The sequence below is a fragment of the Aulonocara sp. 'chitande type north' Nkhata Bay genome, linkage group LG10 (genome assembly GCF_057382095.1).
Source record: "Aulonocara sp. 'chitande type north' Nkhata Bay isolate Kocher_YH1m ecotype deep benthic linkage group LG10, A_spYH_male_GT1.1, whole genome shotgun sequence".
Classification (NCBI taxonomy): domain Eukaryota; kingdom Metazoa; phylum Chordata; class Actinopteri; order Cichliformes; family Cichlidae; genus Aulonocara; species Aulonocara sp. 'chitande type north' Nkhata Bay.
Window position 1 is genome coordinate 31895994 of NC_141353.1, and position 25129 is coordinate 31921122.

General features: G+C 40.7%; 2 protein-coding genes across 5 annotated transcripts in view; one reads left to right on the top strand and one right to left on the bottom strand.

The window, feature by feature from the left end:
* Positions 1 to 13157, bottom strand: part of pof1b (POF1B actin binding protein) — a 39992-nt gene extending 26835 nt beyond the window's left edge. For 2 of the 3 annotated variants that reach the window (XM_086309521.1, XM_086309520.1), the window contains exons 1-2: positions 12565 to 13157; positions 8731 to 8811 (exon numbers count right to left, since the gene is read on the bottom strand). In XM_086309521.1, the coding sequence (XP_086165647.1) occupies positions 8731 to 8811; positions 12565 to 12948 (465 nt within the window). In that variant the 5' untranslated portion in view covers positions 12949 to 13157. The remainder of the gene's footprint in view (positions 1 to 8730; positions 8812 to 12564) is intronic. The other variant, XM_086309522.1, reaches the window with a different exon arrangement.
* A 1081-nt stretch (positions 13158 to 14238) lies between these two features.
* On the top strand, positions 14239 to 25011 carry LOC147321199 (putative monooxygenase p33MONOX). Of its 2 annotated transcripts, none has more exons than XM_086309523.1 (9): positions 14239 to 14394; positions 15585 to 15708; positions 15823 to 15889; positions 18747 to 18922; positions 18996 to 19107; positions 19407 to 19534; positions 21105 to 21208; positions 21324 to 21511; positions 22543 to 25011. In XM_086309523.1, the coding sequence occupies exons 3-9, from the start codon at positions 15865 to 15867 to the stop codon at positions 22752 to 22754; spliced, it is 945 nt and encodes a 314-aa protein (XP_086165649.1). In that variant the 5' UTR covers positions 14239 to 14394; positions 15585 to 15708; positions 15823 to 15864; the 3' UTR covers positions 22755 to 25011. The 2 variants fall into 2 exon arrangements, with proteins under 2 accessions (XP_086165649.1, XP_086165650.1); XM_086309524.1 differs by having other exon boundaries at positions 22546 to 25011.
* The last annotated feature ends 118 nt before the right edge of the window (positions 25012 to 25129 follow it).

Genomic DNA, 25129 nt, shown 5'->3' on the forward strand with positions numbered 1-25129 from the left:
TTGGGAATGTATACAGAATCTCTTGAGAGGGGCGTGCTTCCACCCACCCTAAACCTTGCCCATATATCCCTGATCTTAAAGAAGGATAAACCCGCGGATCTGTGTACATCCTACAGACCTATAAGTCTACTTAGTGTGGATTGTAAGATTCTGTCCAAAATTTTATCCAGACGTTTGGAGGAGGTTCTGCCGGTTCTGATAAAGCCTGACCAGACGGGATTCGTCAAGAATAGATACTCCCGCTCCAATGTCCGCCGACTCATAAATGTTGCGCAGTTCTCTCAGAACACCAATTATAGGGCTCTTGCGATCTCTTTGGATGCTGAGAAAGCATTTGATCGGGTGGAGTGGGAGTATCTATTTGATGTTTTGGACAGGTTTGGTTTGGGATCTGAATTTGTCAAGTGGGTCAAGCTGCTGTATGGGGCCCCAGCTGCAAGGGTCTTGGTTAATGGCTCGGTCTTGGATGTCTTCCCACTGGGTAGGGGAACGCGGCAAGGATGCCCCCTCTCTCCCCTGTTGTTTGCACTTGCTTTGGAGCCACTGGCAGAGGCTATAAGAACTGATCCTGAGATCTGTGGGGTGACCTTGTCGAATACTGAATACAGGATTTCCCTTTATGCAGATGACGTGTTGCTCTTTCTCACTAAGCCAGAAACTTCTATTCCTGCACTGACACATATCATCAACCAATTCGGCCTCTTCTCAGGGTATAAGATAAATTATGATAAATCTGAAGCTTTGCCACTGGGTGACGGGGGGAGGTGGGACGCTCCTCCTAATTTCCCTTTCAGGTGGTCGACCACAGGTTTCACATATTTAGGTATCAGGGTGTCCGCAGACACAGCGGAGTTGTACAAGTTGAACTTCAAGCCGATTGTGGCCTCAATCAAGAATGACCTCAATAGGTGGTTTGACCTCCCCCTGTCTTGGACGGGTAGAATAAGTTTAATCAAGATGAATGTGCTACCCAGAATATTATACCCCATTCAAATGTTGCCTCTCAGGATCAACAGAAAAACATTCATAGAGATTGAGGGATGTCTTTCTAAATTCATATGGCGTGGGAAGAAATCTAGACTAAAGATACAGATTTTACAACTGCCCACGGATGAGGGGGGTCAGGCACTGCCTAACTTTTTATATTACTACTGGGCTTGCCATGCACAAATAATCTCAGGGTGGTTACATTCCTTCCTTCACCGGGGCGAACCATCGGTAGATGCCTGGTGCTGTGACCCTCTCTCACCTCTTAGTCTCTTATCCACTGACCTGGCGGACCTCCCTCTTGGTGTTAGAACTAATTCCGTCTTGATGCCCACTTTAAAGGTTTGGCGTAATATTACTGCCCACGTCGGAAGAAGAGGTTTCTCTAGTGCACTGCAGCCTCTAACTAGGAATAAAGCTTTCCCCCCGGGTATTGGCATTAATATATTTGATGATTGGTATTCTAAAAGTATAAGGTTTATTTGTGATCTGTTCGAAAGGGGTAGTTTTATGGCCTTTAATCAAGTTCAAGTTAAGTATAATTTACCACAGAAACACTTCTTTGGATTCCTGCAAGTAAGGCATTATGTGAACTCCCTTAAATTTCCAGCCAATCAACCAGTTTTGAACCCTGTTGAAAGCTTTCTTCTCAAAGTTAACGAGGAAATGACTACAAAAAAGAAATTTATTTCTCTTTGTTATGGGAAATTGCTGTCTTTGAACTTTATAACCACTGATAAGGCCAGGGTTCGGTGGGAAACCGACCTCGAAGCTCAGGTTGGTGCGGAAGCATGGTCCAAAACTTTCAGATCTGCCATGAAATTGTTTCCCTGTAACAGACTAAAGGAAAGCCAGTACAGAATCTTACATAGACTACAGCGTACGCCGGAGTTCCTAAATAAAATTCACCCTCAGATTTCTGCTCTTTGTGTGAAGTGCAACACGGCTGTAGGGACCTATTACCACTGCATATGGCAATGTCCTTTAATTACTAGATTTTGGAAGAATATTGCTATAGAGCTTTGCTCTATTTTCCACCGAACGATCCCACTGAACCCTATGCTGTTTGTTCTGGGTCTATCTATAGAAGGGCTCTCTCTGTCTTCTGTACAGATGCTTTTGTTAAGTAAACTTTTACATTTGGCGAGGCGATGTGTACTGTTTCAATGGATTCAGAGACGGCCCCCTACTGTTACACAGTGGTACAGAGAACTGCTCAGGGTGCTGCCGATGGAGCGCCTCAGTGCCATCATAAAGGGCAATTGTAATGCATTCTGTAGCATATGGCAGCCTCTGCTTGATCACCTACCTCATGACCTTACTGTGCTATTACATAAAGGGGACTCGCAGTTTGTTTTTAAACACACTGATTAATGTCTGTGTTTTCCCTCCCCCTTTTTTTTTTTTTTTTTTTTTTTTTTTTTTTTTTTATTGTTTCCCTTGACTTCGAATGTGAAACGCTTTACATATTTTGTCCCAGGCGTGTGTACTGGTAACTCATATACCTGCATTTGCTTTGTTTTTTTTTTTTTTTGTTTTTTTTTTTTGTGCTTGGCTGTGCTGACTTGTTGCTGTTCGTGTTGTTCTGACAAAATCAATAAATCATCGTTTCAAAAAAAACATGATATCATCATTCTTGCTTCACCTCAATGTGACTCCCTTCTTCACCATCCTATAATTAGGCTTGAAAACCTCACATACCACACAGCTGTGAGAAAAACCCTCTAAGGAAGCATCGGCGCATAAACCTTCAGAAACCTTCAGCTCAAACACAGCTAATCACATTCACAGAAGATAGTCGCAAAGACTGCATCCTCCACACCAAACATGTCTGTCAACAACCATCCTGCTTAATTACCCATGAACCTGTAGATTTTTCATTTGGCAGAGAATTTTTGTCAGAGCACGAAATACTTCAGGGAATCCTTGAAATCTGATTCTTTACACGGCATCAGAGATGTAGAAGTTTCCATCCATTGTAAAAGACAGAAAAAATGCTGAATGTTGCTTCCACATCAGATATCTTCCTAAGAGAAACTATAAAGCCACACATTAATGCGTTGACCTTTACTATGTGAGAATTTACTATGTGCTTGCTGAATCATAAGTCATTAAATCAGACAGATCTCCTCTTCGGGGTCGTCTCTGTGCACCTCTGCACCCATTCTAGCCCTGCTGCTATTTTTAAATCACTCCATGCAAGCACATGAAAAATTCACAGGAAGGCAAATCCACAGCCAAATGTTGTCCCTGAGGACTCCACAGTACCGTTCCTTATTAACGGTCTGGTCCTGTGGGACACATGTAAAAACCCTCCTCGTCCTTCTACTGACACATGAAGGTTGAGACAGTTTGACAAATATGTTAAATTTGAGGTTCAAAGTTAAAACAATTACGACATTCCTTCCCAACATTCATCCAAGTCAGAACAGGAGTTCCTTGGAGCTAATCTTCCCTAAGATGACCTTTGAGATGGAGTCTCCAAACCTTAAGATCCCTCCCCTGTTATTCTAAGCTCATATCTGTTTATTTTGGACAACTGTTTTTCTTCTTCATTTTTTCTTTATTTTGTTAAAAAACTGATTGCAACATCTTCTGTCATAAGCATTAATTCATGAAGAAAAAATCAGAGTAATTATGAAAACATTCTTTAGCTGCACCCCTGTTCTCGTTCGTCAGAGAACCGTGTTATGCTCTAAAACTTGCTCCGTGCAGGGAATCCAAGTGCTTTCGCACAAAAGTGGGAAAACATAAACCTGGCAGGGTGAATGAACAGGCCAAAACTACTGCCACACAGACAAAAGCCCTTCTGTTTAATAAAAATGAATCCTATCCTCAAGCAACAAGATTTCGCTTCACATAAAGCAAGAAACACATGTGCAGACATGCTTTTTACTATACCTTGCAAAAGCTGGGGCCTTCATGTAACACATGAATCTGCTACCATGTGAAATTTGCGTTTCATTGCACCAGATGTCACAGTCAAACCCGCTCCCAGGTCATAAATATGCTAATATATAGAATTTTAACTTCAGCCTGTACAGACCTGCAACTGTAAACTTTCATTTGCATGCAAAGCAGTGGAGCGGTGTAGAGTGTCCTACGGTCACTGCACGCTGATTGGCTCTGTGACAGCAGCATTTTAGGTAGTGATGCATTTTAGAGAAGCGTCCCTTGCGTGCCTGTGGAAGTCTGTTATGTTGTGTGTGTGTGTGTGTGAGAGAGAATAGGTTAAATGTTTTTTTTCACTGTGGGTAACATTTTCAAAACTGGTCCGGCAAGTTTTTTCTCCTTTGATCTTCCCGTGTTTATCGCTAGAATTTAAGCCGAGACTTGGCTGGTGACAAACATGATGTAGGTCACAGCGGTAATGGTTACCTGGTCAGTGCAAAGGAAGCGCTATATTCATTTTCTTCTCTGTAGGCGCCTGATACAAGTCAGATCTACAAAACAGAGTTTGATCTTGAGAAGATTCAGTTATGCCACACCTTCCATTCAGGGTTAACTGATACTCTTTGTTAATCAGTCGCGTCGTGTTGTTTTTGGAAACATTTTATCTGCTGCTGTCACACACTGTACAGCCTATGAAACATGACTTCATTCAAACCAAAACAAAAATGTGAACAGCCTCCAAAAAGAGTAGCTGGGACTCTCTATCAGTTCATTTAGAACTGAAGAAGCCTTTTGGATGAGAGGTGAAACACACAAGTCCAGTTCTCTTCATTTCAAGCGCTCAACGATTACCTGGATGATGTAGAACCTACACAGATGTGAGGCAGTTACCTCACATCTGTTAGAATCTAACAGATGTGAGGTAACCGCCTGTGCATCTAACAGTCAGATCATAGTATTTAAATGTATATATGTTACCTTACCCTAAAGTAAAAGCCCTTTACAGCTCTTTGTATCGTGCTTTAAGTGTGCATATTTCTATTGTATAGATGGGCATTTTAACAAGATTGATGTGCCTTTGGAGTCAGCCTGCAGAACTGCAGTTTCTAGCAGGTATGCATTGGCTTCACTTTTCAGGCCTGGAGGTTGCAGCTCATGGGTGAATTTCCCTTTACGCTTCAGATTCTACCTCTTATCCACACTGTGCAGCCTCATTGCGCTATGGCTGATGATGAATATGGAAAAAGGTGAGAGGTAAATGACCAGTCTGCCAATTAGCATCTGCATTTGCATCTAATAACCAATCCCCACCGCTCTCAAGTGCTCAGGGAATGTCTTTCAGTCCTCAGATAACAAAGGTCAAAAGGCCTCCGTGACATTCAACAGCACTCCAGCCGTCTCTGCACACTACAAGAATCCATCATGTTTTGGGTTTTGTTTTCTGAACTTGTTCCCCTCCCACGGAGATGGACAATTTTAGCCCTCCAATCTTTCCGGCCTCACCGGTGGGTCCGTGTTCATTACAAACATGCTGTGTGTTGAGAAATGTTTTAGTCAAATTTCCAAGAATGTGTTACACAGTAAGAGTGGCGTTTGTGCTCAAAGTGGCTTCAAATGACTTCAAAAAATGTTAAAAATGAAAACCATCATTAAAGTCAGGAGCAGACTGACAGACATTTCTTTTTCTGAGAAAAAAAAAAGTCAGGTCAACCACAATTTGCTTCATGTCACTTTATCCTCACTAAAAATGAAATCATCAAGAAAGAATTCTTCAAGCAGGTCAAGAAAAGCTGATTAGTAATAAGTTGTCACTGACGAGCTGACGGGAAAGAACGCTGCGAGCAAGTTGGAGCGAAAGCAGATTAGAGGCAGGGGTAACTCCAGGACACTCTGCAGATGGTTGATGTACGAGCAAAGACTGTGATTACGAAGTTTTACCTTTTCATATCAAACCATTTTATTCTAAGATTAAGTGAAAAGAAATGAAGAAAAAGACAAAAATACCAAAGAAGACATAGAAAAAGATGAAAAAGTCATAAAAGCAAAGAAAGAACACAGGAAGTGAATGAGTTTGACCAGACGGGCTTCACCGATGCTGATAAAAAGTGGCTTGTGATATTTTCATCAGACTATCAAAACATGCAAATGACAATGCTGTAAGCTTATAAGGCAATGTAGCTACCTATAATCAGGCTGGTACAATATTTGTTGAATTGCAACGTTTTACAGCATTGGAATAGTTAACTAGGGTTTCATTTACACAAGCCATTTCTTTTTTATCAAGTGGTCAAAAGCAGCTTTACCTTCACAATAAACAAGTCAAAGGTCATAAAAGTGGAAATATGTCAGTGATAAAGTATTACATAACTGTGGACTGGCTGATTAATTTGTTAGTGGACTTAACAGACTTAACAGTGTGTTTAGATACACAGGATTTTCTTCGGCTGTGCCAAGAAAAAATGTCACACCAGCTCGATAAATCAAAGATCCTCCCTCCTGTAACAACAGCCATATACATGACACTGCAGGTTCAAATCAAAAGAATGCATCCACCTACAGCAAAGGCCTCTGGGAAGTGGCCAGACACACCTCAATTTTCACACCCACCCAGCATGGTTTGTCAATGTTGTGACCGTTTCTGGTCCTGTGATTACGAACAAAGTGCTGTGGTAACAGTGTGACTGTAAAGCAGGGCGTTGCTGCCTGCACAGAAAGCATGCATGTGCAATGAGTTGCCCCTGGCTGAATTCATTTTAAAACAAAACCAGATAAAAAACAGAAAACACTTGCTATGCTACTGTACTTTGATGAACTAGTGTTCCCATGTTGAGACTGATGGGTGTGTCCCTGCCTAACTGACAGACGAACTCCACACCCCTTCTGCATTTTTCCGTCTTTTTCAATTTTCATGTTGAAGAAACAGCTTTGACTTCAAAGTGTCTGTAACTACAGACAGAAACCAACAATTGTTGTATCAAAAATATTGGACTATGATCAGATTTTTCTGTGTTCAGATTATCAAATTCATAATTTGATTCATAACAAGTTGAAGTCTTGTCTTTTGGGTTTAAATTTTGATTATTTTTTTGTTGCATCAGTGCTGATGCTCAGGTACAAGCAAACAGTCTTTCGGTGATTAGACATCAATGTGCAGCATGTTTCTAACCACACAACTAATGTACATGTTTAAATATTCGCTGAAATGCGGCAGAAACAAAAGATAGATTTAAACGTTTTAACTGTCCAGTCACTCTCTGCCTCACAACTTCACATTTATGTTGAATTACTGTTGATTTAATTTGTATATAACTGTAATGCAGTCCATCCTTTGCGTTTACATGTCAAACACAGTTTGGGGGTTTCCTTGCTCTTGAATGCTTGCAGCATGAACCTGTTGAACTAGACTGTGGTGTGGTGCAAAACCTCTTCTCTCTAAGTTTTTCTTTTTAATCTTGAAATGACACTGTCAGACAATGGACCCACCTCTGACTTGTTATAACAAGCTACAGTCTCATTTGCCTAATGATGTGTTCATCACTGACATGAAATGTCTGTTGGTGGAGTTTCGACCTGTATTCCTATTGCTGCTGACTTTTTTCAAATATTATTCTTATCATTATTTGCACTTTTCGTTCATCTTAACACCATGAAACAAACTAAATATACTTTAAATAGATTTGAAGCTTGTGCTCTTGTAGCTTTAAAATCAGTGATGAGTAGGGATGGGTATCGAAAACTGGTTCTTGTTGAGAACCGGTTCCCACTGTTCCAATTCCTTGGAATTGTTTGCCATTTTTGCAAACGATTCCCTTATTGATTCCAGTCGCCCTGAATGACGTCACCACGTTGCGGAGCGTCATTTACCTGGCAGGAAACATGTCGCTAAGCGGCTCAAAGGCTCAAAAGTTTGGTTATACTTTACGAGAACGGATGACAACAGGGCAACTTGCAATACTTGCAAAGTAGATATTTCATTTAAGGGAGGAAACACTACGAATATGCAAAAGCATTTGCTCACAAAACACACGATGACCTTAAATGAATGTCATGTTTTTAATTCGCTCCAGACTCGTGAATCTCAACCCAGCAGCAGCGGTAACGTTCGCACGTCCTCTCCCATTAATGCGGCAGGTAAATAATCAACTAACAGTGCATATTATGTTAGCGCGATCTGCCTTATTACAAAACCTGCCATTACTGTGCATTTAGGTGACTATGATGAGAGAGACAGACAGAGTCTGGCTGGCTCAGATGCTGGCAGTTCTCGCTGCAGTCTACCGGTAGCGTCTCCTTTCAGGCCAGGATAGACGAATGTCACCGAGCAGTGTCTAAGTTTGTGGTCAAAGGTTGCCACAGCAGATGCCCTCGATTTTCGGTAAGTGAATGTGTTTAATTGTAGGCAGGGACATTACTGGATATTCTTGTGTAATTGCTACAGAATAATTTATGTTATACTTTGTTATTGCTACAGAAGAATATTTATTTTATTATTTTACATTTACAATTTTTTTCCTGGGGACCCTGTGACACCCATTGAAGAGCCGTAGGCTGTGGATCTCTTAAGATCTCACTGCTGGGTTTGTAAGGCCATGTTACCTCTAAATTTCTATCTTGTTCAAAGAGAAGATATAAAACAAAGTTCTAAGCTAATCGACCTTAGTGTTCTCCTTTTTAAAAAAAGAATCGATAAAGAATCGAATCGTTAAACAGAATCGAAAATGGAATCGGAATCGTGAAAAACCCATCCCTGGTGATGAGCTAATGCTTAGGCAGTACAGAGACTTCTGCTTTATAGAGCATTTTGTACCCAGTAAGGAGGCTTTTGTGACTGGGTGAATGTGAGGTCCTTACCTCCTCCTCAACACTTGTCGCAGGGCTCTTGATAGGACTGGATGAATGGCTGAACACAGATGAAGACTTCCTGCTGGTGCTCTGAAACAGTTGGCAAAAGAGGGAGAGAAGAAAGAAGAGACTGTCAGACATAAAGAGAACTACAAGAGACCTCAGTCCTTGGGACACCCATAAAACCCATTGAACCCCATCAAAATAATCATCATTTATCTTATACTGGGCTTTGAGAAGCCCTGTTTGAAACAAGCTGCACCACTCTGTGATGCAATATGAATCCACTAGTAGAAAAAACTGAATCTGAAACTGAGCCATCAGAGCAGTCAGAAGCTGAGGCCCGTTAGTAACATGAATCTTGCTCTGCTAGACCCAAACATGGCCTCACTGTCCTACAACACTCAACCCCATTTTACTTATTCGTTTCCCAGGTTCTTCCTTGTACTCTTCAAATAAATAATTACATGGTATACAAACTCTATGTCCAACATACAGTGTGTTTAAATAAATCTGAATTTGTGATTTTGTATCATGACCTTCAGGATATCCAGTTCAGAGCACTAATAAATAACAGTGCAAAATAAATGGAGCTCATTGGGAAGTTAAGTGCAACTTGGAAAAATTAGAAAGCTTATTATTTCCCATTTGAGGGCGTCTACCCAGCAACAACATGCCAGAAATTTGAATACAGCTGCTTTAGCCTTGTATGCTTTAGAAATTTTAAAAAAGGGCTTCCTGACATTGTGAGAATTGTTGACACTTGTTTTTTTTTTCACTCTGAAGGCATTAACAAAACCAAAAATTGAATCCGAGCCAGTAAAAATCAAAATACATTCCAATGAGGCAAACAAGCTGTGAATTAGACAAAAAGCGGTCCATGGGTCATGAGGTTTGCAGCTTGTTTTGTAAGTTACTGGCACAACAAATCAGCTTCAGCTCCTTCAATAATTAAAAAAACGAAAGACGAAGTTAAACACTCGATCACCAGAGTCTACTTGAGCAGATGTAGATCCCATCAGGTGGAACAATAAATGAGTCTTCAAAAGTCAGGGCGTGCCGCCTCAGCAGTCAGACGGGGTGTGGCAGCACTTCTTTATCACACACGGTGTGAGCACTTAGCTTTCAATGCAGTGGCTTAAGCAGCAGAATGAGCCTGAAATTGTAAGTAGCCAAAGTAAAAAAAGACGCAGAGGAAGTTTTTCAATTCTGCTGCACTTGACGCTAGATATATGAAATAAAATCATCATTAAAGAGGCAGATAAAAATGTAGAAAGCTGATATAATTCAAATGTTTTCAGCCTGCAGCAGAAACCTTGTGTAAACCATTGCAGGCACAGAGGCCAACATATTCAGGAAGCAATTACCGGTACTGGAGCAGGGAAATGTTCGCTGGCAAGACTTTGGGAATTGGAGGACCACACCGGTGTCTCGTAAATCAACAAATGATCAAGGAAGATTAAGATTCAGAGAAATCGGAGCTCAGGCTGAGTGTACTCAGGTGGCAAAACTCAAGAGACCTAGAGCACACTTGGTAGTGATCATGAGGACGTACTGCTAATGATGCCATATCGTATTTTGCCAGCGACCGAGCTCTAGGCTGTTTGTTTTACTGGCAATGGGCCGAGCTGGCAAAAGTTCCTTAATCCTTGAATAAATGTGGGGAGATAATGCAAGACATTTAAAGCACTTTATTCTTACCTCTACTATAGTAGCTTTGTATACTTCACCATTAAAGTTATTCATCAGTTAGCCCGTGGCTTCTTCTAATTGGCTTCACCTTACAAACTGATGATTTTAACTACAAGTGGATGGTGCTGCTGTTCTCACAGCCAGAGTCATGTGCCTGAGATGACTATTTTCCTTTCTAACTGACCTCATAAAGAGCTAAGAGCAGAAAAAAGTGCCTTTACCTGAGCATTAATAGGAGCCTGAAGCCTGAACATCTGGGTCATACATTATCTGCCTTTTCAGCACAGCAATAATTTACTGGGTAATCAGTTAAGGAAACTAAATACTGTAATCAGAGTATCTAAATCTAAAGAAAAGACCCCCACCTCAACTACTAACAGTTATTCAACAAGTCTACTAGCCCCCTTCTAGAAGATGTTTTGCAGACACGGTACGACGACCTCCATGTGTAGCTTCAATGTGAGCGATTGGTTGTGCTCTCTGTGTTTGTATATAATTAACAGAAGTTCTTGCTGTAATACAAGTAAGTATTTATGTACTCATGCATTTCTTTAAAGACATAAAATAATGTTAAAGAATTTTCAACTAAATGATTTCTGGCTTTATTCTGGATATTTACTTTACTCTGCATATTGTTTTTAATCTAATGAAGCGATACACATGACATATTTTCACTCTGCTAAACCCCACTTAAAAAAAATAGCATATGCAGTAGTGATGTGTCGGTCGCAAACGAAACGGCCCTTAGAGCCGGCTCTTTTTAGTGAGCCAAGCCGAAAGAGCCAGAATTCCCATCACTAATATGCAGTATAATGGATTGCATTTATATAGCGCTTTTCAGGGCCCTCGAGGCGCTTTACAATTCCACTATTCATTCACTCTCACACTGGTGGAGGCAAGCTACAGTTGTAGCCACAGCTGCCCTGGGGCAGACTGACAGAGGCTGCCATATCGCCCCATCGACCCCTCTGGCCAACACCAGTAGGTGATAGGTGACCGAGACTGTCCGAGCCGGGGCTCGAACCCGCAACCTTCCGGTTACAAGACAAACTGCCAACTCTTTGAGCCACGATCGTCCGTATTAAATGGGAAAGGCTCAATTTTATATTTACATAGTAAAAATATAAATTCCTCCTTCATGCCAGCAAATCAGAAAAAGTGTCTTCAACTGCACAAACATCACCTCAGCCTTGAGAAAATTTACAGCACAGTGAGAGAAATGAGAAGCTGATGCCATATTAGGAACATGCTTACATGGCTAATGCTTTCCTGATGGCTGACCCATACTATCTGCACACAGCAGCCTCCCTGCTCTGATAGCTGACTGCAACTTAAACCAATCACCCATCTAAAGATGCTTAACAGCCATGTGTGAGCAGAAACTGATTTATACCAACACAAGATCTAGTAGATTGCATCAAAACCACCAAATCTGTACTGATACTCATATTTAGCATTTTATGCTTGTGTTTTTATCTCTAATGGGTAAAACGCTTAGTTTTAGTGAGTGAAATCAGTCAGTACGTAGCCCACTGTACTGTGTTAAATAAATTATTTTGGGGGAAATGCAAACATATAACAGTATAACAGTATGAAAAATGTCTAGTTTATTTATATCTAATGTAAATAACAGAAGATAACCGAATGTGCTTTAGAGACACATTTACATTCCAGGCGTCCAAAGAAAATACATTTCAAAATACATGAAAAGTTGAAAGGTGTGTTTTGTTGTGTTAACCAATAATGAGTTATTTAGTGGTCATTAAAATGTCAGATGATTAATTTCAAACACACATGGAAAACAAACACAAGTAATATAAAAGCAGTGGTGGAAAAAAGTAATTTTTATATTAAAAAGAAATCCCTGAAAGTGCTGCCTGAAGATATCTGATTTCTAATGAAGCTTCTGCAAGGATCTCATGTTTTGGAAACTCTCTGTGGTGTTTTGCATCACACCAACAAAGAAGAGTTTAATGTGGGTGATTATTGTGGGTATTGCAAATAACATATCTTAAGAAATCTTCATTCTTAGTTGCTGTCAGTAAACCATATTCCTTTTTTGGTTGACTCCCAGTATTTCTTAGACTTTTGAACTGACTAAATAATAAGAGTTGTGGGGGGAATACTGGTTGAATGCGCGCATGACCTCACCTCTGTCATGCTGAGATCCTGGTACATGTAGTCGTTTTGGTTGCTGATGCTCAGCTGTTGCATATTCTGCAGGTACATCGGGGACACCACCTGCTGCATCACAGGCTGCTGCATCATAGGCTGCTGCATCAGGACGAAGGACTGCTGCTGCTGCTGCTGCTGCACAGGGACCAGGTACCGCAACGTCCCATAGCTTGCGCCGTTTACCGCGTACGGCACCGCGGACACCTGTGACACCTGAGACATCGGTGTCACCGACGACACGGAGCTCCCGGAGAACACAGGGCTGGGGGAGACAAGCCTTGTAACCATCGGCTCCGGAGAGGCCTGTAGATTCCTGAAGCTGGTCGTCGTCGTGATCGTTTTCTTGTTCATCTGAGACATCTTGATGGATCGGCCCAGAACGTCACAAAACCGACGGAGCGACAGCTGAAGTGGGGAAAACGCACAGCGGGATAAAACAGAGCAGGTCTGTCAGCGCTGGCTGGGCGGAGGAGTCGATCCACCCGAGTTTAACTTCCACCTCTGCCGAGCAAAGTCTGGTCAGAAACGTACTGCTTGGAAAGGAAAACCAAACTCTTGAGGGAGGCGGGCGCTCTACTCCTCTGTATGCAAATCCTGGTGTGCGCGCCACAAAGTGGGAGGGCGCAGGGCGAAAACGCTGCTCACGACCTACAAAGTTCAAACTGACTGCGCTTCGTCTCAATGGCCACATAGTTTGTAACCTGTAATAAACGAGTTACCACCACGCCCTGATCTTGGCTGTGCGGGGAATGTGTGCTGCATGCTCCTCCAACACCGCCAAACACTTTACCTGTACACCTGTGCTAAATGCTGAAGAGGTGTTCTCCCTTCATTAATGTGTTGTATGTCAGGTTGGACTTTATATAGGCTGTACCTGAAGAAAATGCAGGTAGCCAGTGAAGTTAGACATTAAAATGATGCAAGTCAGCCGCTAGGCGGAGACAAACACTCACTTATGTTACAGACAAACACTGAACAACTAAAACAATTACACATAATGTAAGTTCAAATGTAAGCACAGGTTTTAGTAAATCAGTGAGTATATATAAACTCATGACAATAAGATGTTGCTTAGTTTTTGTTTATGTGAAATTGGTTGCATAAAATGTTCAGCACGGCTGTAAAATTATATTTGACCAAAGGCAGAGTGTAGAAGTGTTTGCAGTATTATTAGTTTTGTAACAATTTTTTACTCATTAGCTGTGTTTTTATTAACATTTACATCAGGGGTCACCAACACGGTGCCCGCGGGCACCAGGTCGCCCGCAAGGACCACATGAGTCGCCCGCGGGCCTGTTCTAAAAATAGCTCACCATAACAACTTACCAGTAAGCTGCATCTATTTTTATTTTTTCTTGCTATTTTTTTTTTTTATCACAATTGCATTGGCGTTAATTTGTTAGAGATAATATATTTAAAAAAAAGTTTATTATTAAATATTAGATCATGATCTAATATTTAAATATAAGAGGTTATTTTAATAAAACATAACAAAGAAAAAAAAGATTTTTGAAGTAGAAATTGTTTTTATTTGTAGTTACCGGTACTGTTACAGGTACTGCGTTACACCCAATGACTGTGACAGTGTCCTCTCAAGTACGGAAAGGCACACGTGTGATGGCCAATTCTCGCGATAAGATGAGAATGCGCGAGAACAAGCAAAGGGAACCGTCAAGGAAGCGGCTGTTATTTATCGAACCCAATAATGGCTGCTACCCAACAAGTCTGTTGTTCTCTTCGCGCGCTGGTCGACATTGGAGGGTCATCCATATTTCAATCGTCACTTTGAAGCCGTCATTACCTCCGGTAAGAAAAGGCAAACAAAGCAATGCTAACTTTGCTGATAAAACCGTTTTAAAATACCGTCAGTCGTCAGCTGTTTTGTGTCTTTTTGTCCAGCTCAGACTGGTTCCGCTATCTCGTTCCGCCAGACTCCACTCAGAAAATAAATAACTGAACTATGCGGCAGGTTTTGGTTTGTTTTGTAAACGTGAAAAACTCAGTGCTAGGCTTTTTGTGAATATGTAACAACCACTCTCAAATTCGGGAAGGTTTAAAACGTGCCAAACTGCACCAGTTTTAGTGAAGCTGTGCTAAATTGTTATAGACCTATCTATTCTCTTTGACCTGCACATTATCGGCGTGCAGGAATCTCATGGCATGCTATTGGCTCATTAGCTTCTGAATTTAAAATCATGATAATATGTTATCCCAAAAGCAATTGTACAGGCATGGGGCGGTTACCTTTATAACATTAGACTATAAAATACGAATTTCCTCAGTGGAGTTCTGCGTGTGCAGGGGCAGTGGCCTTTATTACGGCTAACCCTGTGACGATTTCTCCATATATCTGCTTTAAGCTTCTTTTAATTCACCCTGTGATTGAAATTCTTAGACAGATAAATTTCTGCATGATAGTTTGAGAAATTGTCCCGGAAGAGGTCGCAGTTTGTTTATTTCCAAGATCACCAGTCAGTCACCTCTGCATCCTCCCAGCCGTCGTGTTTACAGTGTTGGAGGGTATGGCGTGCATGTTTTTGTTCCATGTGGTAGGAAATATGTGTTTAAGGAAACCTTCAGCGTGTGCCTGATTGAAATCTAAGCTTTTATTTTGAAGTGGTCATTACCGGTGTTGCATGCACCTTGCTGCTGCAGCAGGGATTATGTAATGCAGCCTGTCTGCAATCATCCTCTGGAATAATCCTGCAGGCAAGCGGTGGCTATGTCAGTGTTACAGAACAGGATAATGGTCTGTGCTCATTCATTTCACTATCTTTCTCGGTAGCACTAGATGTTTCTCTTTCACTTTGAGATTATAGTTGGTTTTGCGCTCTTTCATGCCTTAAAATACATTTTTTACAACATTACAGTTTCATAAAGTATTGTTGTCGTATTCGACGAAGGATGTTCAACCTCTCTTAATTTAGTGTAACAAGGGTTTGCCTTCAAACTGAAATTTCTCACAGCTGACCTTTTGAACTCTGGTGTCTCTGTAGTTGCTCTGCTGGCCTTGCTGCTCTCCCACAATGCATTGCCAGAGGCGTTTCTGTGTGTCTCACCAACCATCATAACAAAACCCACCAAACCACCTAGTTTACACCAGTGCAGCAAAACGGGAAGGTAGGAGCCTGTCAACCACTGTTCTACTCTTTGTTTATGAGTTGCTGTTTTAATCAGAGGGGGGTAAATATTTATGGAAAAAACACATGTTGAATCTCCTTTCTTCTTTTTTAGGTCCTATTCTGGTCTAACTTGTTCCTCATCTTTACTCCAACCATGTCTGGTTCTGGAGATTTACCAGGTGAGTAATTCCTATGACAGGAGTATTCAAATTTCAGTCAGGACTAGTTTTCCATTGTTAGATTTGGGCCATTCTGTTCATGTATGCAGAAAGAATAGTGCGCTTGCAGCTATGTAGAAGTATCTGAATAAGGCTTTTATTTCGTTGTATTGTTGCCTGTTTGGGAAGAGTGTAAGCCTTGTTTTAATACTTCTAGCTACAAGTATATTTCCTCTAGATGTGTAACATGCAGGCAATCATGAAGTTGCTGTTTTGATAAGAGGACACCTGCAGTTGTTGGCTACATGAATCATTTTTTTCCTGCTTGAAAGGTGGTTGAACAAGCTTTGTCCAAGCAACATGAATGAAGCCATTTGTCAGTTAGACAAAGTTAAAAGTTAGACTCTTTTTTTTTTTTTTTTTTTTTTTTTTTGGACTTACCCTTAGCCTTACATTTAGGTTTACGGTTTAGTTCTCATGGTGCCAGTATGACATACTGGATTTCCCCATGTTTGTATTGTTCCTGCAACTGGATGATTAATATTGTTCCAGGATCAGCGCTGCATATCATACCAGCCACATAGTTGAGATGTCATAACCTTAAAAACGTTAAAACTAGTGTCGCAAGTGGTAATTGTGGGTGTGTAATGCAATATTTTGTGTCCACAGATGACACAACCCTTTTATTTATTTATTTTTTTAACATGTTACAGATGATTATCTTCGAGGCTTTTTACCAAAAGGAAAACTTGAAAAAGCTTTCTAACACATGGTTGATGTTTGTGGGGTGGGGGGTGTTCTTCTGAAGTTTTGCCTTCAGAAGTCAGGTGAGCTGATATAAAGAGAAGCAGTGTAAGGAGCAGGCTGCGGTGGATGAATGGACCCTTTTTAACACGGGAGACTGTCATTTGGGTCCGGGTCAAAACAAAAAGTCAGTGCTGGCTTAATATTTTTAGACTTTATATATTTTAAATTATGCTTTTAAATTTAATTTTCAGTTGTTGCTTAAGTGCAAAAGTGTCAGGTGGATTTAATTCAACAAGGTCAGGTTTAAGAGAGGACATGGATTTGAGTTTATACCTTTTTTACCTTTTCTTTGCAAACATTAACTATGTTTACGAAAGTGTTTTGTTTTTGTTTGTTTTTTTTAAGGTGTGAAAATTGCTGCGGGTAATGACGGGCTTTCTGACGTCATTGCTCCTGAAAGTTACATTTTAACAACCCGTTCGTAACTTTCTCCTCTTTATACAGTTTTTGAGCTTTGTTTCATTATTTTATTTTTTGCATATGTTCAAGTTTTCCTCCCAATGCAAATTGTTGGCATGTGACTGTTGCCAGTCATGGTTTCTTAGTTGTGGTTAAGAGATCAGGAGTTGTTTTTGTTTTTCTACAGAGTTTAGTTTAAAGCATGATATTTTTTTATAAATGAGTCATGCAGAATAAATGAAACTTGGGGAGAAATGTGGCATATTTTAAGCTTCGATTTGTAGCAGCAAACCATACTTCACAGATGCTTAATTGAATAAAATGAAGTTGAATATCTAATCAGCACGCTTGTCTTTGCAGCATATTGCTGAGAAAAATTGCATAATTTTGGCATCTCTCATCCTTACAGGGAGAGAATTAAAAAATGATCAAATAATTTGCCTTTGTTTCACTTCCATGTTTTCCACTTCATTGTCCATATGAAGGCACTCACAGTGGCTTCACGCCCACCCTACAGTTTGGGAGTCAATGCCCTGCACACAGAGTGGTGCATTGAGCAGTTGCTCTCCAGATATCTCTGGTAACAGAACAGCTTACAGCAGCTCATCCAAACAACCATGCTCAGCCCCCCTCGGCAACCACATTCTCTATCTGAAGCTGATAAGCTAAATGATTGTCGAAGTAGGCAAAGAACAGACACATATACAAATATACTGAGATACTGATTTATTAGTAAATTGATGTAATAGACTGTAACTTCTGTAGGTCCAAAATAGTTTCCCCACTCATTTCACATCACTGGGATGAAGTGAATAGGGTAACTGCCAGGATGCCGTATGATTAATTCTCAGTTGCATGTTAATGTGCAAAAAGTTCAGCATTTTCCTGTTCACATATAAAAGGATTGCACACATTGTTTTGTCTTCCCCACCAAACGCAGCTGAGCAGATTTCAAGTTAACACATTTATAGTGAGTCCCACGCTGAATCACACACGTTCATCAACTATTAATATCTGTATGTACTATGGTTTATTATTGTTCCTGACACGAACATTAACAAAACAGATGCTTATCACAACATTTGCCTGAAACTGGAACTTCCAGCAGTAGCAGATATTTCTCAACAGTCAATCAATATGATGTAAACATTAGAAAACCTATAAATACGCACTGTTCTAAGGTTTATATACCAAACATGTTTTTTGGGTTTGTTTTTTGTTTGGTTTTTTTGGGGGGGGGGATTGGGAGAATTGGGTCAGGGTGTATCCACAGGTGTCTTTTCTCACACAGCAGGATTTTCTGCCTTAGCAATATTTATAGTATTTTAAATAATCCATGTGTTTTAGGCATGGTGGAGAGGGCAGAAGGCAGGGTACATGATAGATAATTAGCTGTGGCGTTTCCACAACTGCACAGTCTAACACGACGTGTTCTGAGCAGGTAAAAGGTCAGCTTATGTCTGAACTGACCATGTAGGGGACATGCATTGTCATGAACCTGTAGGTAAGCTTCAGGGCTACAGTCTGACACAATATGAAGATTGAACCACAATCTCAAGCAGTGAATGTGGGAAATCCTGCTAAAACGCATCTCAGAATGATTTTGGAGACTGCACTAGACGAGGGAGAGCTGGTGTTTAGTCCCCATTGGGATTATTTTTTGTGTTTGCAGCCATCGAGGGATCTGGGATGGGTGGGATGAAGCTTCCTGTCGGAATGACCCGGCGTGCCATCAGCTATGACGATAATCTGGAGGCCCCCATGTCCACACCGCCTCATGACATCAGTATCAACAACCTGTGGAAACGACCAATCATACCCGAAAGGAAGTTCACACACCTGGCTGAGGTGACACACGCTGCTTTACTATTAAACTGCCCGTATTTTCAGTGCGTGGGTGCTGATGATGTTTTCTCACCAGGAGGATGAGAGTGATGCGAGTCAGTCTGCAGCGCAGGACACTGGAGCCTCTAGACCACAAGCTGTGGTGAAAACCAAGGCTTCTTCCATCATCATGAATTCTCTCATCAACAGTATGTTACTCCTGTTAATGATGATATTCTGTATTAAGGGTGCATTTATCTGAGTGAGTGTTCTTGACAAGTTTGATCAAATACTATAGCAGAAATAATTTTACATCATGGACTGGACGAAGTGGTACAGACAATGTAATTTAATTAAATACTTTAGGATTAATTTGGAAGAAGAAAATGTGCAAACTTACAGAAAAAGTTCTGGTACAAAGTAGCTTGTTTACTCATTGTTTGAATTTATAATAATTGTGCATGAAAATGCATTCACATTAGAATCAAACTGCTTTTCTCTGTTTCAGAGCAAACTCAGGATAGCGTATATAAGTTTGAGCAGACGGCAGGGCTCTCTGACACCGGCTACACACCCCACAAAGGCCTCACTGCTGAGGAAACGAGACATCACCATCGCATGCCCGAAACAATCCAGGTCAGACACACGTGTATTCCGTGTGCACCCAAAATGCAGCTGATTATTTCTCATGGTTGCTAAATCAGCCTTGAATTGAATTTTTACTTTATGCCACCAACCTGGTTGATGGCTAACGAGATTGCTCGCATAACTGTTTCCACCAATTAAATGTGCAATGTGGAACAGAATCCATAAATTCCCACTGAGAAAAGACCAGTGCCAGTCATCAGCAAATATGCATTAAACCAAAAAAAAATCATTTATGGCCGTATCCAATGCTCCATTCGTGATCATCAGAAGTAAGCTGCTGCACCTGTTGTTACTGGTTTTAGGCTGTATCATTTAATTCTTGTTTGGCTCACCAGTTCTACTGTTTTAGTGGGAGTTTATTATCAAAGGGCTCCAGCTGTTTTTAGAATGATATTACAATAGACTGCACATAGATGATACCCAGCAGGGAACCGAAAACTAACAAAGGAAGCCAATGCGCGTGCACACGTGCAGGAGACCATAATATTTGGAAGAAACTTCTATTTAATTTTATTTTTTTTTTATATATATATAATGCCACATTAAAACAACAGTCACCTCAAGGTGCTTTATATTGTTACAATAACAGAGAGGACAACCTCAACAATCAGACAACCCACTATGAGCAAGCAGTTGGCAACAGTGGGAAGGAAAAACTCCCTTTTAACAGGAAAAAAACTCCTGCAGAACCAAGCTCGGAGAGTGGCAGCAATCTGCCACGACCAGTTGGGAATGATGGGAGGAAGACGGGACAAAAGTGACACTGTAGGAGTGAGGTGGAAATTAATAATCACTAATCATTAAATGCAGAGAGGTGTATAAACACTTAGTGAGTGAAAGAGGCGAGTGAAGTGCATCATGGGAAACCTCTTTCAGCCTAGACCTATTGCAGCGTCACTAAGACAGGATTCAGGGTCACTGGATCCAGCCCCAACTATATGCTTTAACAAAAGCCTTATCTTAAAAGTAGAGACGGTGTTTGTTTCCCAAATTAAACTGGGAGCCGTTTCCTCAGAATAGAAGGCCTAATAGCTGAAGGCTCTGCCTCCCATTCTACTTTTAAACACTGTAGAGAAGTGCTCTGTTGGAGTGATGCTGTACTACAAGGTCTTTAAGATAAGATGGGGAAGGATTATTCAAGTACTTATATGTGAGGAGGAGGATTTTAAATATTGATTCTGGATTTAGCAAGGATCCAATGATGACCTGACGTTGCCTTTGGAGGAACTGCTGTTTCAAACACTTCCTCTTTCTCTTCAATTTCCCGTGCTTCAGGGTGTTCTGCCTTAGTTGCTTGTTATTACAAATCCTTAAAAAGCCTAACCAGGGTCATAGTCTGCAAATTAGCTGTGGCTAGAAGTCCTACATATATTGTGTCGGTTGCATTTTTGTTTAAATGCAGTGTTATTTATGTGTTGTCCCTGGTATAAAAATAAATACAATACAAATAAAAGCATTTGCCCTGCAAGCAGCATGTTTGTTTCAAAGTGAGTAAAGTAACTGTTACATTTTCACAGAGGTCAAAGGTTTACAGTGTGTTTTGTTATTTCTATTGTAGAAACTTCAGATCCAGAGCATGGAGGCCAAGGAAGAGCGCCAGAGCTCCTCCGCCCACTCCACTCCATCCAACACACCACACAGCTCCCCTAAATCACAGCGCAGGTACAACCACACACTTACACTCAGTGTCCTCAGGTTATCAGCCTGCCCATCTAAACCCAACAATGTGATAAATGCTAAAAACCTAACCGTGTTTACACTTTGTGTGTTTGTGAAGAGGCTGGTTCGGCAGTTCGAGTTCAGAGCTCAGTATTGCCTCCTCCTCCAACAGCAGTTTGGACATGGCTGGAGTAGACGTCGGGGGAGGAGGAGGAGGAGGTGTAGTGGAACGATGGGGTGTCTTCGGACCGCGACCACCTGTCCATAAGTTGACCTCTGACCTGGGATCAGACTCCACAACTGCAGGTAACAGCACAGCCTCAGTTTGAAGCCTGTGGAAATGACTTGACTGTTTGCTTGTCTTGTGTAAACAAAACTCGAAAAAGGTTCTCCTCAGAATTCCCATGAGACGTGTTCAATTCAATAAACAAAATAAAGAGTACAAACATGAAGCGCTGCGGTAAGAAACTAAAATAACCCCTCACTATGGAAGAACAAAGGCCCATATGACCAGTTCAGTCCAGGAGTGGGGTTAATGGGTGATTGAATGAACTTCAGACTGACAGTAAACACTGAACAACATTCAGGGCTGACAACCCTGAGAGACTGATCAGTCATTGACTTTTAGCAATGGCGAGCTGAGATTTCTTCATCGCATTGATATAAAACTACAGCTCACCGATGACTTTTGAGAAACTGCGTTTAGGTCTTTACATGTGGGATGTTCAGTTTGAATCAGAGACTTTTAAAATCTTCTTCCCAGGATGACTTTCGGTAGGTAACCCGAGAAAAGTAATGTTTGCAAGGACCTGAGTGAATGAGATTTTTTACAGCTTAAAGAATTTTTTTCTTTCAAAAGACGTTTCTTTCAGAATTTCACAACTTTTATAGAGTTTGTTAAAAAAAACAAAAAAACAGACAGCTGCTTTATATTTATAGTGTGGTGGGAGAATCAGATTCTTTATTATTATTATTATTATTATTACTACTATTGTTATTTTTTGTTTTTTTGGGCGGGGGGGGGTAAGAGATTAAATTAGGCTGAGGGGGTTTTCTTGAAGATGGAGAAGTAGTTTTGGGTGTGTTTGTTTTATTTTGGGGGTTTTGGTGGTGTGGGTTGTGTGTCTGTGTTATAATGGGAATTATTTATTTTTATTAATTGGCTCTGACAATGAATTCAAAGAGATAATTTAAAAAGAAACCGTTATTTATGGACTCATGTTGTAAAATGTTTAAAATGTATTGATTTTTATTTTTTTATTTTTTAAAATATTGTCACTTTATATCAACCACCTTCTGAGCCTCTTGCAAGTTGTATTATCATCTTTTTTTCCCAGCAGGCTTTGCTCTGCAGGCGTACCGTGGCGCTCAGAAGCCGACCCCGATGGAGGTGATGAAGACGCAGGCTCGACTGGCCGACAGCGCTTCCATTCAGAAGGTGTCTCCACCAACAATGGAGATTCCCACGGTGGAGGGTCGGCGGCATGGAACCCGAACACACAAGCTCAAACCGAGAGATATGAACATCCTGACGCCCTCCGGCTTCTGAGAACGCAAGCTGCCTGACGCACAGACACCACAGGTCCCATGAAATGATGACGTCCTCGTGCTTAGTTCAGTGTATTCCAGTTCTCCTTGTTTTCTTTTTTTAAGTCCAAATCTTTTCAAATGTTACCGTATTTAGGTTATTAACGAGGTCCGGTTACTCTTCCAAATATAAATCCAACAGATTTTGCACTGCCTAAACAGTCCTGTATAAATTTCTGTCGTTAAGCCATAATTTAACCCACCAAGTACCTGCCTTGGATCTGCAAGTGCAACACTATTTGCCACACAGGAGTTTGATGGAGAACGTTGTAAACAAACCTCCACTTAGTCTAATTTAGGTGGCAGGGTGGCTGAGCTGTAAGCTAAGCACCCAAACTGACGGTCAAACATCACAATTTACAGACAGACCTCCTAATCACGTTTGACCTTTAATTACTGTAATAATCTGGTTTTTGGTCAGTTAATCCAAGCTTGTGGTTTTGCCTCAAAATAAAAGTGAACCAGTAAATCTGACTAACTGACTGATTATCATCTGACCTGCCAGAGAAGAACTCTTGCAATCATGTTTCAATTTAGATCCCCCCCCCCCGTTATCCAAAGGCTTAAACGTCTCTGACCTGAAATTATGCTGGTAATGACTTTTCCCATTCCTCCATAGATTTGGGGGTGAGCAGCTTTATGTAAATATTTTTGAAATATCAACTGTGGAACTTAAACTATTTCATGGGACCTTTTAACAGCAGCTCTAACCACTTAAGATAACCACTGTGCTGTCCACCATCTTTCCCATTTAAAAACAAACATGGTATATACATTTGAAAAACAAAAAAGAAAACCGTGATGCATATTCAGTGTTTCTTGGATGTAAAATCAAACGCATTGACCAACCAGGTCAGCATGAATCACCCCACAATGAAGTGAGGAGCTTATGTTGGTGAAGCTGAAGCTGAAACTGAAGATGGTTGCGATCCAAGTTTATAAGTATCATATACTAACGCACTTTATCCTCATCATAACTTCTAACTCAACCCCAGACCCTCTGCTGTCACGCAGCCCTCCAGGGTAACAATGCTAAAGCTTCCTCTGATATGTTCTGCCTGTCACTAAAATATTTTTCTTCCATTTTGGGATGAATAAATAATAAATTTCTCGGGTGCAGTTCAGTATCAGACAAAATAAACAGACAACGATTCTCTAATTATATTGTAACAAGTTTTGTCTCAGGAAAATTGTCAGGCTCCTCAAACGTTCCAGTTATTTCTTTTGCAGAAAATGGTTTTTGTTTTGTTTTGTGGGATATTTAATGTATAGATTGAAGTTTGCTTGTTTTTTTTCCACTTACTCTTTTGCAAAAGATTTTATTCCCTTTTTGGGTATGAGAAAAAACTATCTTAGTAAATTTAGGAAGAAAAGCTAAACGATGGGAAGAATTCCTGTTTGTAGTTAGTGCTTATTAGCTGATGTGTGCCCAGTGAGCATCCTGCAGAAACCTTCACCGATGCTCTTTCTGCTTTTGGCAGTTTTTTTTGTTGGGGGGGGGTGTTCTCCCCAGTTGCAACAGTGTGCAAACAAATGTTCTTCATCTCTAAAAGGCCTTAATATACAAGGAAGTAAATGTAATGCAAGGTTTTATTTTACTTCTCTTAGTGGTCCTACAATGCTAGCTTACTGGTAATTATCGATGTTATATGCAAAGTCTCTGCAGGATGATGCATGCTATGCTTCTTAGAAAATACTGGGCGCTGTAGTTCCACCGCTAAATGAAAAGGTAGATCCTGGTTGGAGTTACTGATGATGCACTCTTGTTATGAAGTGGAAACGGTCCCTTTGTTGGGAATAGATTTGGCGTGTTTTGTAACACAGCAGTGGACGATTTCATGAAGTGGAAAGTTCAAAGTCCATGTCATCTGCCACCTGTAACTCTGCTGTGGTGTTTAGTCACATGTTGTTTCCTTTTGGTCCTGTGTGAACAACCCTGGACACAAAAGCAAACGCCACACTGTTGTTAGATGTGTAGCTATTTTTTTGTTTTTTTGCTGTTATTTTTATGTTCACAAGTGCTTTGTGTTTAAAGTGTGACCCTTTGAATCTTCCTCCAGACCGAAGCATCAGAACCGAACCTCCTCTGTATGTACGTGTGACTCTGTAGTAGTGACTGAAGTAATGTTTGTTTGGTTTTTTGTTTTGTTTTTTACCAATTAATGGTTCAAAGAAGTTTTCCTGGATTTCCTGAATAAATGTTAAACTCTCATCAGCCACACAGGAGTCAAGTGTTCATTGTGTGTGTTTAAAATCTGTTTCGTCAAACATTTTAAACGGACCCTCCTGCCAGAACAGTTACATTTATCTGTTCATTTTATATCTAAAATAAAAACA